At 38.6% G+C, this 15,951-nt stretch overlaps 1 protein-coding gene and 1 long non-coding RNA gene across 4 annotated transcripts in view; both read left to right on the forward strand.

Annotated features, from left to right (window-relative positions):
• LOC120416318 (uncharacterized) overlaps window positions 1-13,257 on the forward strand; it is a 54,249-nt gene extending 40,992 nt beyond the window's left edge. The window contains exons 1-3 of one of the 2 annotated variants that reach the window (XR_005605327.1): window positions 12,467-12,574; window positions 12,644-12,781; window positions 12,942-13,257. This is a non-coding gene — a long non-coding RNA (uncharacterized LOC120416318). Of the gene's footprint in view, window positions 1-12,466; window positions 12,575-12,642; window positions 12,782-12,941 lie in introns of those variants that run through there. The other variant, XR_008212253.1, reaches the window with a different exon arrangement.
• On the forward strand, window positions 3,373-9,489 carry LOC120416192 (RNA pseudouridylate synthase domain-containing protein 1-like). Of its 2 annotated transcripts, none has more exons than XM_039577888.2 (3): window positions 3,373-4,305; window positions 5,288-5,528; window positions 5,630-9,489. In XM_039577888.2, the coding sequence occupies exons 1-3, from the start codon at window positions 4,069-4,071 to the stop codon at window positions 6,049-6,051; spliced, it is 900 nt and encodes a 299-aa protein (XP_039433822.1). In that variant the 5' UTR covers window positions 3,373-4,068; the 3' UTR covers window positions 6,052-9,489. The 2 variants fall into 2 exon arrangements, with proteins under 2 accessions (XP_039433822.1, XP_039433814.1); XM_039577880.2 differs by having other exon boundaries at window positions 3,377-4,305; window positions 5,285-5,528.
• Window positions 13,258-15,951: the final 2,694 nt, after the last annotated feature.

Raw genomic sequence — 15,951 nt, forward strand, 5'->3', positions numbered from 1 at the left:
ATAACACTTAAGTGCTTATAACTTTTGATAGGGTTGTCAGATCTCCAATGTTTTGGACGCGTTAGAAAGGTCTTTTGAATACCCATCCTACGATAGGTCGCATGAGAGATCCGGACAACATTTTTATCAACATATCTGAGATCCGGCCTCCAAAAAGCGTATAAATAACACTTAAGTGCTTATAACTTTTGATAGGATAGTCAGATCTTCAATCTTGGACTAAAATAAAAATAAAAATGTTGAAAAATAGGTTTTTTGATGGTTTTTGGCTATTTCTATATGACAGACTTGATTTTTCAGTCTCGAAAATATTTTTACCGGAAAGCTCGTCCAATTTTCCATAAGTTTGTCTTTGACCACATTTCAATTGGATGCATGGGCTTACAGATATAAGCTAATTTACTATCTAGGTTTTTATACTACACTGAAAAAATATTATGTTTTCATTAATGAGCAATGTAATTAGCTTATATCTATAATCCCATACATCCAATTGAAATGTGGTCAAAGACAAACTTATGGGGAATTGGACGAGCTTTCCGGTGAAAATATTTTTGAGACTAAAAAATCAAGTCTGTCACATAGAAATTGCCAAAATCCGTCAAAAAACCTATTTTTCAACATTTTTATCTTTAAAACCGCTGTAACTTCACAAGGATTTGACTTAGGACAATGGTCAATATGGAGACTTTTATGTAAAATTGTCTGGAGAATCGACTCTCGAGTTCGGTTTTTGAAATTTTTGACGTTTAGAGCACTTTTCAAAAAAACAGTTTCAGTAAATGATTTTTGTATTTTTTTAGGTGAGTTGCTCCATCCTGCATTTTTCGTGAGTCTTTTTGTAACAACTTAGGCTGTCTTCACAAACATTTTGAACGAAAAAAAAAATCTTGGGCTCTCCTTCAATTTTGATTTTTAAACATAAAAATCAAAAAAAAAAAAATCTTTCAGTGTATTTTTTTTGGAAAGCCCGCCAAATTTCCTACAAGTTTGTTTTTGACCACTTTTTGATACGATACAACGGCTTCGAGATACAGCAATATCTAAACTACAAAATACAAAAATATTTAAAACACTTACGCCCTTCTCAAATGTCATTATCGAGTGTAACTGGCTCCAAAATGGATTATATATGCCTAGGATAACATGTCTACAAAGTTTCATTAAAATCGGAGAGGGTCGAGAAAATTGTGCCTAAAAAAATCTTGTTTTTGGCTGGAATTGCTCCAAAGTGGAACCAATTTACTGTTCGCCAAAAGCAGAGAGTATTGTTATCGATCATTAAAAATTCTTTCTTTTTGCAGGAATGAAAAATTTGTGGCTTTTGAGGACCTGTAGTTGAAGTCAAGATCGTCATTTTTTATAATTATGAATGGAAGTTGTTTATGGAGTCAATGCGGTTGAATCCATCCAGAAGCTGTCTTAATTGTTTGATTCCGTTTGAAAACCTACTGGTTTTGTGGAAATCTTCTCGGTTTGTTGGATCAGCATCGCTAGAATTAGCGATATTTTTTCGCTGGACCAGGAAGAGCTGCAGGATTCCAAAATCAGTCAGGGACAACGCCGAATGACAATCTCGCCGCAGTTCTTTGTCACCCATAAAAAATAAAAACCTCTTCTAATCGATCGAAGCTTGAAAACACACACAATTGGGTCCTAAAATGAAGCTTAGATTGCTGATATTATTGTTTACAGCGATAAAGCTTATTTTTCTGAGTACAATGAACCTTTATACGACCACAAAGAGTTTAAAATGGATTTTTAAATCAATTTTGAAAAATTAACCTCGCGGTCCTTCTTGACAGAAAAGTTCCTACTTTACAGCTCGTTCCAAGGGGACCATAGTTGATCTATCGAAAAAATGTTATCTAGTCAAAAAAATTTTTGCATTAAAATGAAAAAAAGTGATCCGAAATTGTTTTTAATCGTGTTATTTACCGTTGTACATAAAAATTGACATAGGGCTTTAGTACCCAATTGTCCAGCAAAAAAACGTCAAAAACTAGACGAAATAAAAAATATACTACTGATTATAAAACAACTCATTTACCAGTAAGAAAAAAGTCATGCTTGTGCTTGAACAGCCTCCTTCTTTGTAGATGTAAACAAAGTGGGATCATTCGGAAATCACGTTACACATTCTCTCTATTCATCACCCAGGTTTTAACAGGTTTTAACCTGGGTGCTGAAAAGACAGAATGCGTAACGTGATTTCCGAATGATCCCCACTGCTCTTCTTTAATACAACTGCACTACAGCTGTAAACATAAACAAAGTAGATGGCTATGTTCAAGCCCAAGCGTGACATATTTTTTGCTGCTGAAGTGACTTGTTTTGAAACATTTGGGATCTGTGGATTTTGAAGTTTTCGCTGAAAAATTATGTTCTTTGCGCTTTTTTTGTTCGTAGACTAAACGATGGGCGGCCAAAAGAGTCCATCTTTGTTCTCCACGTGACGAACAATTGATTCAGAAGTGGGTGGAATTTTATGAATCTGAAGAGCAACGGAATGGAAGTTCCGTGATTTTGTATCATTGAAGCGCAGTGATAATATCGGAGTAAGTTCATTTAATATTATTTAGCTGGTGCCATTTATAGTTATTGATAATTCGTCGCTAACATTTTAAAAAACGGCATAAGCATAGGTTTGGGGTGAGACATTGCGCTTATTTAAATGTTAGTGACAAATTATGCAAATCTCGATTCCAACCCTCTTCTTAAAATTTGTTGACTTCGAATACCTCAAAAGCTCGACGCCCTCGACTTTTTTATTCCTGACAAAATAAATCATAGATTGATTACAATACTTGCTACTACTATTCAAACAGTAAACAGTTCTAAATTGAGGCCGCTTTGCGGACCACTTTTCTGCTCCCAGGTTTTAACATTCTTGTTATAGAGTTATCTACGTGCGCATGTATTGCGTGTTTGTACACGAAGGGTTTTTAGGTTAAAATTTGTACCCGCCAGCAAAAACAAATGGTAAGCTAGTGTGCGTGAGATCGGGCTTAGATAGCTCTATTAGGTTTTACGTCGACTCGATTTGGAGGTTAGAAGGAGTGCACTGTTTACATGGACTGAACAGTGCACACGAGCTGTCAAATGACGTCACGGTGTAAAACCTAATTAGGTTTTACAGCGTGACGTCATGAGCGCACACGCACACACATTTTTACTGAGACACACGTGCATAAAATGTAAACAGTGCAGCTAAGCTGTCAAATTTCTAACCTAAAAACCGAGTCGGCCTAAAACCTAATTGAAATTTTCGATTTCTTCAGCCAGCTCCAGTCGATAAAGAAGGTCCCTAGTTTAATCCCGCCGAACCGTCAAAACGGTGAGAGAAGGAAAAACTGCCGATGACATCAGCGCCTCAAAAGGCAAGGATATCGCGCAAAAGAGTGAGAGAGGCAGTTGTGGAAGAAAAGGGTTTTCAGTGGTCGCTCACCAAAAAGGACCTGCGAAGCCCTCAGAAGAGCAGTGCGTGCGAACTGCAGCAGTCGTGGCTGTGTGGCCGTCGTCGTGAGATCCTGTGTGATTTGCTGTGTGGTGCCTCGCGTGTGAGAAAGAGTTTCGGAGGAGCAGCAGGAAAAATCCTTTTTAGACCCACTGGTCGGCACCTTGCGCCCCCGGAGCAGGCTTGGAATGACAGTTCGGACGGCGGGGAAGCGGATTCCGATTGCCGACGGTCCGGAACGGATGGCCAACGGTGCGAAAACCTGCCAGGATTTTGGGGTCCTCGAGCGCCAGACAAAATTTCCTTCGGCTCGATGCTAGTGGAATAATTTTTGCAGCAAAGTCCTGCCGTGAGAGAGAGTGCGAGAGAGCTAGGCGCTGCGAAGAGAGACGGAAAAAGGACGAAAACGGAGAGAGAGCCGAATTTTTATTTTGCTGGGGAGAGCGAGAGAGAACAAAACAGCAGTGTCAGAGGACAAAAGTTGGCCAATTTGGGACGGGGCAGGATATTTGGATTGTGTTTGTCGAATGCACTTCCGTGGAACCTGCGAATCTGGATTACGTTTGAATTATCAGTAGGGAAGCCCAAGTCCCGGCCGTGCCAACACCATCATGATCGATGAAATCCTCGAACGGATCGTCCAGTTCTTCTCCACCGGGGTTGTGGAAAAGGTCATCAAGGCACTGCTGGTGCTGTGCGATCGCTTCGTGAACTTTATTCTGTCCCTGTGCGAGGGTAACAACTACAAGAAGAAGGACGAAACGGTGGACGTGCTGTATAGCAGTGGGAACTTCCTGGTCATAAACAAAAAGCACGACCTGCTGATAAACTCGAACGACACGAAAAAGGTATTGATGTCCTGAGATGCAATATTAAGCGAGCGCGGTATCGACTTGAGCAGGAGGAGGCGGAAGTAGCTGTGACATAGACATAACCGGCGTTGACTTGCTGCTCTCGCAATCGAGGGGAGCCACAGTCTTGCGAGAAAGTGTAGGATCGTAGTAACCATGGGTTTTCCATACAATGTTATATTTAATCTAGTACTATCAACCAAATGAATCGGATGAGATTCTACAGGCAGGCTTGTTTTCCAACGCAATCTAACACATGATCCGGTGCAACGTGTGCTCAGAACGGTGCTGTGTAAGAAGCTTGGCGGTGCGTTGAGAATATAGTTGATCGACACACGCAATCATTCAATACAATGGTGTACAATTGGACAATTCCCCAATAGATCTAAGTTGCGATCGAGGTGTTAGATTGCTGCTAGCACTAAATCTTGGAACAATACAGGCATTTAGTTTAAATAAATTACAAGAAAATCTCTACAATCTACAGAACTGGGACAAAGCTTGGTTACGTTGTTGAAATGATGGCCGCATTCGACTCGCAAGGACTTGAGGACTAGTCCGAAGCACGATTGAAAAAGATGCGATACAAACGAGTTAAAGTAGTCATGTCGTAGGTATAACTGGACTGACGCCATGTAAATCCTCAGTTGCTGTAGCGACTAGGTTTTAATTAAATATACAGTTTGCATTGAGAAGAACAACAGCATGTGGTTTATATCCGGGAAGTGACTGGTTTTTCTCCAAAGTTTGTATGGAGCCGAATGGGTTTTCTCCAAAGTTTGTATGGAGAAATAGTGCTGTTCGCTACTCCCACACATTACATGCATTTTTTTTGTTTTTAAACGTTCAGAAGTTAGTGAGATTAAAAGTCACGTTAAGTTTGGGCCCAGCGGAAGCTATGTCAATCTAACTCAAGTCGATACCACCGACAACGTAAGACAATCAACACTACTCCTTACCCACCCATCTTTTGCAGAAGACGGTCCAAACGATCATGCGGAAGCAGTTCCCGGAGTACGTGCAGGACAACCTGACGCACGACTTTTACTTCGCTCACCGGCTGGACTTTGCGACGAGCGGAATTCTTTGCATTCCGCTTAACAAAAACGCCTGCAAGGAAGTGTGCCAGGTGTTCGAAGAGCAGCGAGCCCGGAAGTACTACCTGGCACTGCTGCGGGGTCACACGGACTTTGACGACGAGGTGATCGACATCGCCATCGGTGAGTGTGTGACGTGACATCATTTGGCTTTCAATATGGAGCTGGCAAACGAAAAGATGACATCAGCTTCGATGAGATAATCATTGTGTCGCTCGTTTTAGGTGAGGACATCCGTTTCAAGGACACCAGCAAGAAGATGTGCACCATCCTGGAGGATGAGCTGTGCCAAAATCCGCGCCGGAGCATCACAAAGGTGCTGGTGTTGGACCGGGGCTACTACAACGGCAAGCCGGTCACCAAAGTGCTCTTGCGACCAATCACGGGCCGGCGGCATCAGCTGCGGCTACACTGTTCCCAGATTGGCCACGTGATCGTCGGCGATTACACGTACAGCCTCAAGATCGACACGTCCCCGCCGCGGATGTTCCTGCACGCGTTCCGGCTCGTGCTGCCCAACTCGTTCGAGAACATCGACATCCAAACGGACGACCCGTTCACGGAGAAGGCCCTCAAGTACAAGTGGAAGGTGGTCGAGCAGGTGAACGCCATTGGGACCGCGTTCGATCTGATAGATTCTTTTTAACATTTGTGGGAACCATGTAGTTACCCGCGTAGAACTCGCACGTTTACGTTTCGGTTGGAGCAGTTTCGTCGGCGGTTAAATGTAAATATCCGATCGTTCTCGCGAATCTATTCGCTTTAGGTTCGACTCTCTCATTTTCTGCGATCCTTGCGGCTTTATCGAAGCCGAAGTAACACACACACACACAATGGAACACACAAACACAGAAACACGGACACACAAACACAGCGCGAATTACACCCACATGTCACATACCTGGTAACACAGACACACTCACAAATCTAGTCATTTTAGCGACGATTAGGTGACGGAAATATAAAAAAACACCCGATTTCCCACATTTTTGTGGGATACGAGAGACTGTAAATATAATATAGTCTAGTACTACACGGACACTAAATGAGTAAATGAGAATGAACCAGAATGAAATACAAGTAATCTAAATTAACGAAGGAAAAAAACCCAAAAGCAAACCACGTTCAGCCACATTCACACTAATGAGATTCTTATAACTAGTTACACATTTGATCTTATTATTAGTTGAAGTTTAGAAATATTTACTAAATACCAACCAAAAAGGCCAGATAATTTACATAAAAAAGAGAAGCGTGAATCCGTAGATGATACCGATTAAAATAGATACAAGAATAGATAGTGATTTACTACTTAAAATGAATTCCAGTTGAGGGTGTTGATTTGCGAAGATCACGAAAAAGTAATCCAAAACATGTAGCAAAGCTGCAGAATTAATGTTCAATACTGAATTGAGCGCCATGATTTGGTTAAGAGAGATTCTCACTCTAACATTATTGAGAATCTGTTTAAATCTGTGTGTCGTTGCACCATAGAGTTATCTACGTGCGCATGTATTGCGTGTACGTACACGATGGATTTCTAGGTTAAAATTTGTACCCGCCAGCAAAAACAAATGGTAAGCTAGTGTGCGTGAGATCGGGCTTAGATAACTCTATTGAAAACCTATATACGGCCAGTCCTATTACGTTAACCCCTTTCCGCCCAGAGCAAAATCGAGATGGTTTACGTTATTCTGTATTACTAGTCACAGAATTCGATGCCAACATTTCAAAAAGCATCATGTACAAACCATGCGTTTTGAGAAAAACGCATTTGAATGTTGAGCATCCATTTTCAATTACCATTTTTATATAAAAGCAAAATAAGATGTTCTAATGATAACAAACGATGAAAAACGTTGCTTTTGTTGATACTTGATCATCCATATTCAATAAAACATTATTTCCGTAATTTTATTTGAGAAAAACAAACATAACTTCTTTTGAAATCACCAACGTCGATATCACCCTGCTGTCATTGAGGGGGACGTTTTTCTTCGCCGAATGTACATGGCGCTTTTTTCATGTTGTTTTTTTTCGCCACGAGGTTTATGTAGCCTTTTGTTTGACAGGTTGACAGGGCTATATAAACAGGGACTGCTGATGGCAGAGATTTTGTTTATGTTACTTTACTTAAAATCATGATTAAACAGACTTTACTGAAGTAACTTTTGCTCATTTTTGGTGGAGAGGTAGCTTATTAGAAGTACTTTCAGAATATACAATAACCCAGAAAGTGTTAAAATGTACATGATGCCTTTTGAAATGTTACCGTCGAATTGACCAAAATGGTTGAAATTTAAATGATAACATTCCACATAAATCAGTGTAGGATGATTCCTGTTGAAAAAAATGCATTTCCGTTGAGATATTGCATTATGAAGTCAAAAATGAGTAGTGCTCTCGAGTAACCATGGGTTCAAAGTTGTTTGGTGTTGAACATAATTATGTAGTTGAAAATTTCCCAACTAAATCGCCAAGTCAGCGCCCTCTAGCCAGAGCACGCAGAGAAGAAGTCATTCCGATAAAGAAAAAAAAAAGTTGAACAGAAATCACGCCGCCAACCATAAAGAATTAAAACAGCCGAATTAACACAGAGTACAGAGAATAGAAAGAATAAACAAATTTCATTTTTCGCGCGAAAGCATTATAGTACGAATTTTTGCACCTCTCTTTTGAATAGTGCGCGAAAGAAAAAAAAAATCTCATTAGTCTAGATAAAAAAAAAACTAAGTAGGGGAAATATGCCCATTTTAATCACTCTAAGCCGTTCGACCAATTCTCATCACTTTTGCCGTTTTCTGCTATTAAATCAATATTTTCAGATGTATCAACAATGGAGAGTTGTTTGCTCACTTTTGTTTGAGCTATTTATAACTTTGAAAAAGTCGAAAACACTTTATTAAAGCTGTAATTCATGATCAAAGTGCTGATAGGCCGATAATAGAAATAGGCTGAGAAAGGGTATAGTTCCCCTAATAATCGCGCGCGCAGCAACAGCAGCAGAAAAGGAGGAGTTAGAGAGAATGAAAAAAAAAACAAACTACAACTACAATCGCAGATAATATCGCCCAGCACTACTTTTGATACGAAAAATCGCGAGAAAATGGCACTCCAGCAGGGAGGTCCGACAAAAAAGAAAACAAAGTATAATGTAAAGAAAATTCCAGTCTATAGTCAGAGCTATTCTTTTCCACTTGTAAAATTTCCTTCAAACAGGCGGCTTATACGAAAAACAGGGGAAGCACACATGGTTCTCTACGTTACACATATGAAATGTTATCTTTAAATTGTTCTACTTATCGGTTATTGTGTTCAAAAAAAAGTTTCTAACCTAAAGACATATCGAGAGAGAAGATTAAAAAATGCTGAAATTTGAATGTAATCTAATGTTACTGTTAAAAATTTGTCAAATTGTTAATTTCGATCAGCCAGCAAAACAAAAAGTTTCCTAGCTAGCAAACAAGTTGAACAGCTGTTCTTATAGTCTTTGTTAAACCGAAAAAAAGTTACACAGTGGTTGCTACAACTGCAAAGCAACAAGTTTGTTACTTGAGTTGATAAGTAGGGTTTAAAACTTGTTTCTCGATATGACTTAAGAAACGACTGTTTCGCTGATATTTCGTTGTCCAGCAAGTTATAAGTCATAATGATTCACTTAACAATAGATCAGTCAATTTGATAAAAATGTCAACAGCTTTAATCCAATTTGTTAGCAGTTTTTCTATTAATTGAATTAGGCTTGATCCGCAATACTGCCGCTAAGTACTGTTAATTGTTATTCTCCAACAATACACGTACATTTCAAAGACATACACAAACACAATCTCATCCTCACACAAACAGACCGAAAAAAAACATTTGTTAAATGGAACCAATCTTTTAGCCTGTGTGGCACACCGAGTACGACGCGATACGCCGGTGTGGTGCAAACAGGAAAAAAAAACAATAGAGTAATCGTTACAAACCAACAAACAATTGTACGTAAAGATTGTATAAAACAAGAAAATCAAGCAGCGTTTTATTTAACTATTATTGAATGAGACAGGAAATAAAATATTGCTTTTTTGAAATCATTGAAAAATTGCGGTTTGAGACGAGAGACCAAAATGAAGAACTCCCTAAGACGTGCTTCTTGCGAAAAAGATTGTGTGGACAACAGGAGCATGCAATGTAAACAATGACAAACACTTTTTGTTTGACTGATCATTATTTGCATTGTTCCGAAGTTTGGATGAATTTGGTTGCCGGAGTCACGAGTTATATAATCCAAAATGTAATCAGTGCACCTGCACGCAACAGTGACAAACCGACCTCTGACTAAAATTCTAATCGGCAATCTGTCGCAATTGCAGGGTGCGTCAAGGTATTTAACACGATCTGATCAGAGCTTTAATTCATATAAAAAGTGACAACAATATTGACTTCATTACACGGAGTTTTTACGGATTATGTTGAAAATCTCAAGATTGAAATCATGGTTTTTAGGATCTGGGAATCCCAATATGTAAGGCTGGATTTTCATGGATCATGCAACGACATCGTAAGCACGAGCATCGAAATTTTTACGATGCTCTTGGATGGCGTTATGACTTAGCTATAACTCAAACCTAAATAACGGGCAGACCGCCATTTTGCCCGCAAGCGTTTCAAGAAGGAACGGTAGAAAATGGGAGAGAAACGCTTGGGGAAACGTCAACACAAAGCAACACGTGCACGGAAAAACCAAAGATAAAAATTTTAGACAAATGCAGGGGAACTTTAATTTAGAACCATTCAAAATTTATTTCCGGATAGCACAAAATAATATTAATATTAATAATGTTTGGCAGCATTTAGTAGAGCACGACAAAATAGACCAAAATAAGACCGGCGAGAACGGGAAGTATCTAATTATAGATCGAAAAATCAAAGTATGCTATTTGAAGGGACTGAAAAATAATTGATAGATGGAGCCAATTGATATTGAGAAAATTGACAAATTCAGAAATTCAGAAATTAGAAATTCAGAAATTCCGAAATTCCGAAATTCCGAAATTCAGAAATTCCGAAATTCCGAAATTCCGAAATTCAGAAATTTCTTAATTTCTTAATTTCTTAATTTCTTAATTTCTTAATTTCTTAATTTCTTAATTTCTTAATTTCTTAATTTCTTAATTTCTGAATTTCTTAATATCTTAATTTCTTAATTTCTTAATTTCTTAATTTCTTCATTTCTTTTTCTTAATTTCTTAATTTCTTAATTTCTTAATTTCTTAATATCTTTATTTCTTTATTTCTTTACGGTTTGGGGGCTGTCCAAAATATGTCAACTACCACTTCGGTTTTTAAGAATTTGACGGTTTTAGCTACAACTCTAGCTACGAAAATCACCCGACTCCAATAACTCCAATCACGACTACACATTCCTGCTTTCATAAATAACATCAATTCCATTCCATTACTTGCTTTTCTTCTTAATTTCTCCCACCCTTCTAACCTTCAGCCAGAACTATGATGCAATTATTAAATCTTTATTCCATAAAAATAAATATGAAAAAAAATTTTCCATGTTTTCAACTTTCCGTGCATGGTAAACCGTACACACTTTGATCTAGCGTACTGCTTAAAAATGTTCTATGTTTATGGGAAACACTCGTATCATAGGTGGCAATCAACATTTTCTTTGAATTACATACATTTCATGCTGTGAAATAAAATCAAAATTCTTTCTTGTTATTTGAAATCGTAAAAACCCACTTTAAAATAATTTGAGGTAGCCTATCGCCTCTTTTCAAAACTTTGTCGACATCAACATCAGCCGATTCCATTGTTGCCATTTTGGCATCGGAAAAATCTCATGTGTTTGCCACAAAACGCTTGAAACGCTTGCCTGCTTGAAATATTCACGGAAATATTTCACAGCGTTATTTGGTTTGTGTCCGTGGTGTCGCGGCAGCAATATGGCTGACAGGACAGGCATCGAACTACGATGCACTGACATTTTAGCAAAGCATGGTAGTGACTATGCTTTCGATGTCGGTCATCTTACGATGCTCGTGCATCGAAAATCAAAAGTCGGAAAATCACATTTTCGGGGCTTTCCGGCAATTAGTATTTGTTTTTATTGTTCGTACTGCCATGAACAATCAATCTAAACTATTTTACCACTTAACTTGGTCGAAAAATATGAGTTTTCGACCAAATTTAACCACGAGCATCGAAAGCCGCTTTTGATGTCGGTCATCGAAAAATCCATGAAAATCCACCCTAATGCATAAAAAGCTGCAAAAAATTACGCTTTTAAGGCGAAACGGGACTCCAGATATTGTACGATCAGTACCTAGCTGGACTCGGTCACTGGAAACGACCGGCGGCTCAGTGACCGACGAAATAGGCGGCGGGCCAGATGCGGGCATAAAAATGTCAAAATCTCTTCCCCCCTCACTTCGTCACACCATCCAGCTGCAGCTTTGTTGACAAACAAACGGAGCACGCGGTCGCATGATGGCGGCATCGAGCCAGAATTAGGGGTGATCATGTGATTAAAAATGAAAGTTTTTTCAAGAAAATAATATTTTTCCGACCGAATAAAAAATTGCGAGCATGTTCAAACAATTATTCCTGATGTCGGAGAAGTGATAAAAAAGCAAAATGTTAATCCATAATTTTTTCTATAAATTGATTTTTTTCACTCCAACTGGGAACCCCTAGGTCTATCCACGACCGTTTCCAATGACCGTGAGAAGATGCCAGAAAATCCAGCTACGAGCTAAATCCACAATAACTTCTGTTCAACTGAAATCAATTTCTGAACTCGACAGATTGCTTGCTTTCGTCTTATTTATTGTCTGCAACAAGCAGAACCTTGTCAAGTTTCTGTATTTTCCGTAATCTTGCTTTTGAAAACTCGAGACGTAGTGTCAATATGACGGTGCTTTCCCGTTTCACCTTAACACAATTAGGCCCAAAATCAAGATCAAGTCGAATTCAACGGAATTTGACCATATCCTTAGTATTATTATTTCAGTGTGAACGAGGGATGTGCGACTCGTAATGTAAAGATAAAGAATCCCGCCAAAATTACCGCGTATTTCCCCTACCAAACCCGCCTGTCACTCAACTGTCAAAATTTTCTCCATCCCAGTTTTTTCAACACAACTTGGTGTCACACGGAATCGTTCAGATCGGTGAGAATAGTTTTGCAACAATTTCTTCAATTTGCTACAATATTTAACTTATCTTACCCTCTTCGACAGCTCCCGATAGCACACTTTCCAAATTTCACAACCATGAACGCCCCACGTCTGGCCAACATTGCCCGCACCGCGCTCGTCCCACGACGCGGCTTCGGATCGACCACTCCCGGACTTCCGCAGGTCCGCGTTCCGCTGGGTGTAAGTGTCCTGTTTCATGAAAGTTACAAACCTATTTCTGTATTCATTGCGTTAAATTCAGTATAATGAAGACCTTTTCACTTTTCCAAACTAGGTTCCAAGTTTCAGGCAAATCTATAAAAACATTACGTAATTATTCTTTTCTTCCTCCACCATCCAGGAAAAATTTGCCCACGGATTGGTCATCTTCTGCGGTGTGTTGACCTACCCGGTTTGGGTGCTGTCCCACATGAAGGAATACAAGGGCCAGGCCTAAGTCCGTGAGCTCGGGTTCCAGTCCTTTTAGAACGGTAGACGCTTTTGGAGGTTATGGCCTTTGAAAGACGGCGGAGGAGAAAACACAAATCGATGCAGTGTTTGGGGCGATTGGCAAGAGAAAAAAACCTGGAATATCCTTTAAAGTGTTAACATTTAACGTTTGAGGATGTAAAGTGCGGCTAGAAAATGATGGAATAAAGTGGTGTACGATTCAGAAAGTTTAGTTTTTTTCCTATTATAATAGATTTCTTTTAAAATTTATATATCTTTCTATTTAATAATCACATTTCTTTTACACGTCAGTGGTATGCCAAAGTACTTTTGATCGTTACTGTCAACATTTTTTTTTATTTGTTTCGAATAGTGGCATATTGCATTTATTAGAATAAATTTGAAAAAAAATAAAACACTTAGACAACAAACCGTAACTAAAAACTAAAAAAAAAACAAAAATCATTAAAAATTTTAATGGATTAGTTTTCAAAAAGACGTAAGAGCCATTGGTAAACAAAGCCCTTTTTGCATCGATATTCGACCTACTCATGAAAAACCAATTTCAAAAATGCTTGAGATTGTTCATTTTCACGTCCTTCAATCGCCCTAAATTTAAAACAAATGAAATATTGTTTCAATTTGGAGAAAAACGATAATTAGTGCCGGAGGTCACGGTGGCTTTTACGGCTTTTTGAAAACTCACCCGAGAAATATTCAAAGTCATTAGAACGAGTAAACTACGAACTGTTAACTTTGAATGTGACCCCCTCACATCTACAGATTGTAGAAGGAAACAGATTGGCCAATGTTTGATAGCTCCAAACGCGCTGGATATACAAATCGCCCTTTATGCTCAGCAAAACTGGCAGTGTTGCATACGTTGCCAGCGTCGATTTATATTGCATCGACCAATCTGTTTTCCTCGACAGTCTGTACTCACATCTTGTGTCAGTTTACTCTCTTAAATATTAAGTTATTAAACTATTTTCTTGAAAAGTCCTAGAAAATGTCTCCCAATTTAGAAACGCGATAGCTTTAAGGTGGCGTTATGTGAAAACGTGGCCCATTGAGTCGACAGTCTGTACTCACATCTTGTGTCAGTTTACTCTCTTAAATTCGCAATTCGCAATTTGCAGTGTAAGAACGAGCCTTGACCGATCTTATGCACCAGGTTCCCGCGTACACGCACTGCCCTTACACCTACATCTCACCCTTGCTCTGAGTCAGTACGAGCAGCACGCTAGAACACGCTTTGAGTGTTCGTGCCAGGCATGCACACCTTCTTTTCCGGTTACGCATTTTAACTCGGCCGGGGGTGGTACATTAAGTAAGGTTTGATGTAAGTATAAGCGCCTAACCATTTATAGTGTGTCTATCAATTTTCATTAAAGCAAAAACTGTTTTATTTTAGTTTGAATTCAAAAACTAATTGTTATTTTACTGTGTATTGTTTTCTCCTGAAATATTCCCTAATGTCGTGTCATGTTTATCTGTTGATATTTCTTATGTCGCGGTGTTTTGTTACAATTTTTTTACCTAAGCATGCTATTCAAAAGTTAGTTAGTAAGTATTTGTGTTAATCCTTCAATCATTCCATAAATTGAGTAAGGGCTCGAACCTCACTTGTTAGAAAACAATAGACAGTAAAGGAGAATATACTTTATAAAGAAGCAATAGTAAGAAAATCATAATTGTATGTTAAAAAAATAAAAAGAATAAACTTGATGTAGTAGATGTAGAAATATGCAATAGTTAATAAATAGATATAGCAACAAGCTTAAATTATTGTTATGATGGGCAAGATAAAAAAATATTCAAATAAATAAATAAAGAAGTAAATCAACAAAGAATAGGCAAATGATAAATAGACTTGGTATTACTAGTACATTAGGGGAAGGTTTATTTTAAAGAAAACACACAGTTTGTTAAAGTAGCATTATTTGGAAAAAAGAGTGACAAGCATTAAGAGATACGAGAATCAAGAGATGATAAAATTAAAACCAAATGGTAAACAGAAGAATTAGTGAAGAAGTACGAATCAGTAGAGCAAAATAAAAACAGGAGATAGATGGTAGCTGGAAATGGAAAGGAGAGAAACCCCGTTCTGCAATGCTCAGGTACATCCACAGCAGTTGACTCAACATACTGCGAATCAAAACAATACCGTCTACAATCACAAATAACTTCCCTTTCCCACATTGACGCGCCCCTTTCTTCTACACGCAGAAAAAAGTTTTGTAGAATCAGCCTGTACGAGGTTTGAATCAACAAAATTTTTGTTGAATATAATCAACGCCGATTTTGCGTTGAAACAAACCTTGATTTTCTCGATTCCACAAAAGTCTTTTGTTGTTTTGAAAAAGCTGCTTTGACGTTTAGCGTTGATTCAACAAAAATTATGATTTTCAAATCAACAAAACGTTTTGTTGATTCAAATATGCCTTATTTTTCTGCGTGTAGCCGTCTCGACTCTGACCCTCGCTGGTCAAAGGTTTACGATCCGTTTCCACAGGCCACCAGCTAGGTCATCATGAAAACCAAGCCAACGTGGAGGTAAGAAAATAGGACACTTGCAAGGAACCAGAGCTATACTGTTCTGATCAAGATAATTCGGATGATCTAACAGGACTACGGACGTAGTCAGTAATGCTCCTTCCAGGATGTTCCTCGCCTGAGCGTCAACTAAAGAGGTATCATCAGTTTCATTCACCCTTGGCCTGCAGTTTACTCTCTTAAATATTAAGTTATTAAATTATTTTCTTGAAAAGTCCTAGAAAATGTCTCCCAATTTATAAACGCGATAACATGCTTTAAGGCGTTATGTGAAAACTTGGCACAATGAGTAGCGTTAATGATTTTCGAGATCGTTTTTGTGCGTTTTAGTGAATTATCGCGGAATGACGTCCCTCTCGATTGTA

Source organism: Culex pipiens, chromosome 1 (genome assembly GCF_016801865.2).
Source record: "Culex pipiens pallens isolate TS chromosome 1, TS_CPP_V2, whole genome shotgun sequence".
In the NCBI taxonomy this organism is placed as follows: domain Eukaryota; kingdom Metazoa; phylum Arthropoda; class Insecta; order Diptera; family Culicidae; genus Culex; species Culex pipiens.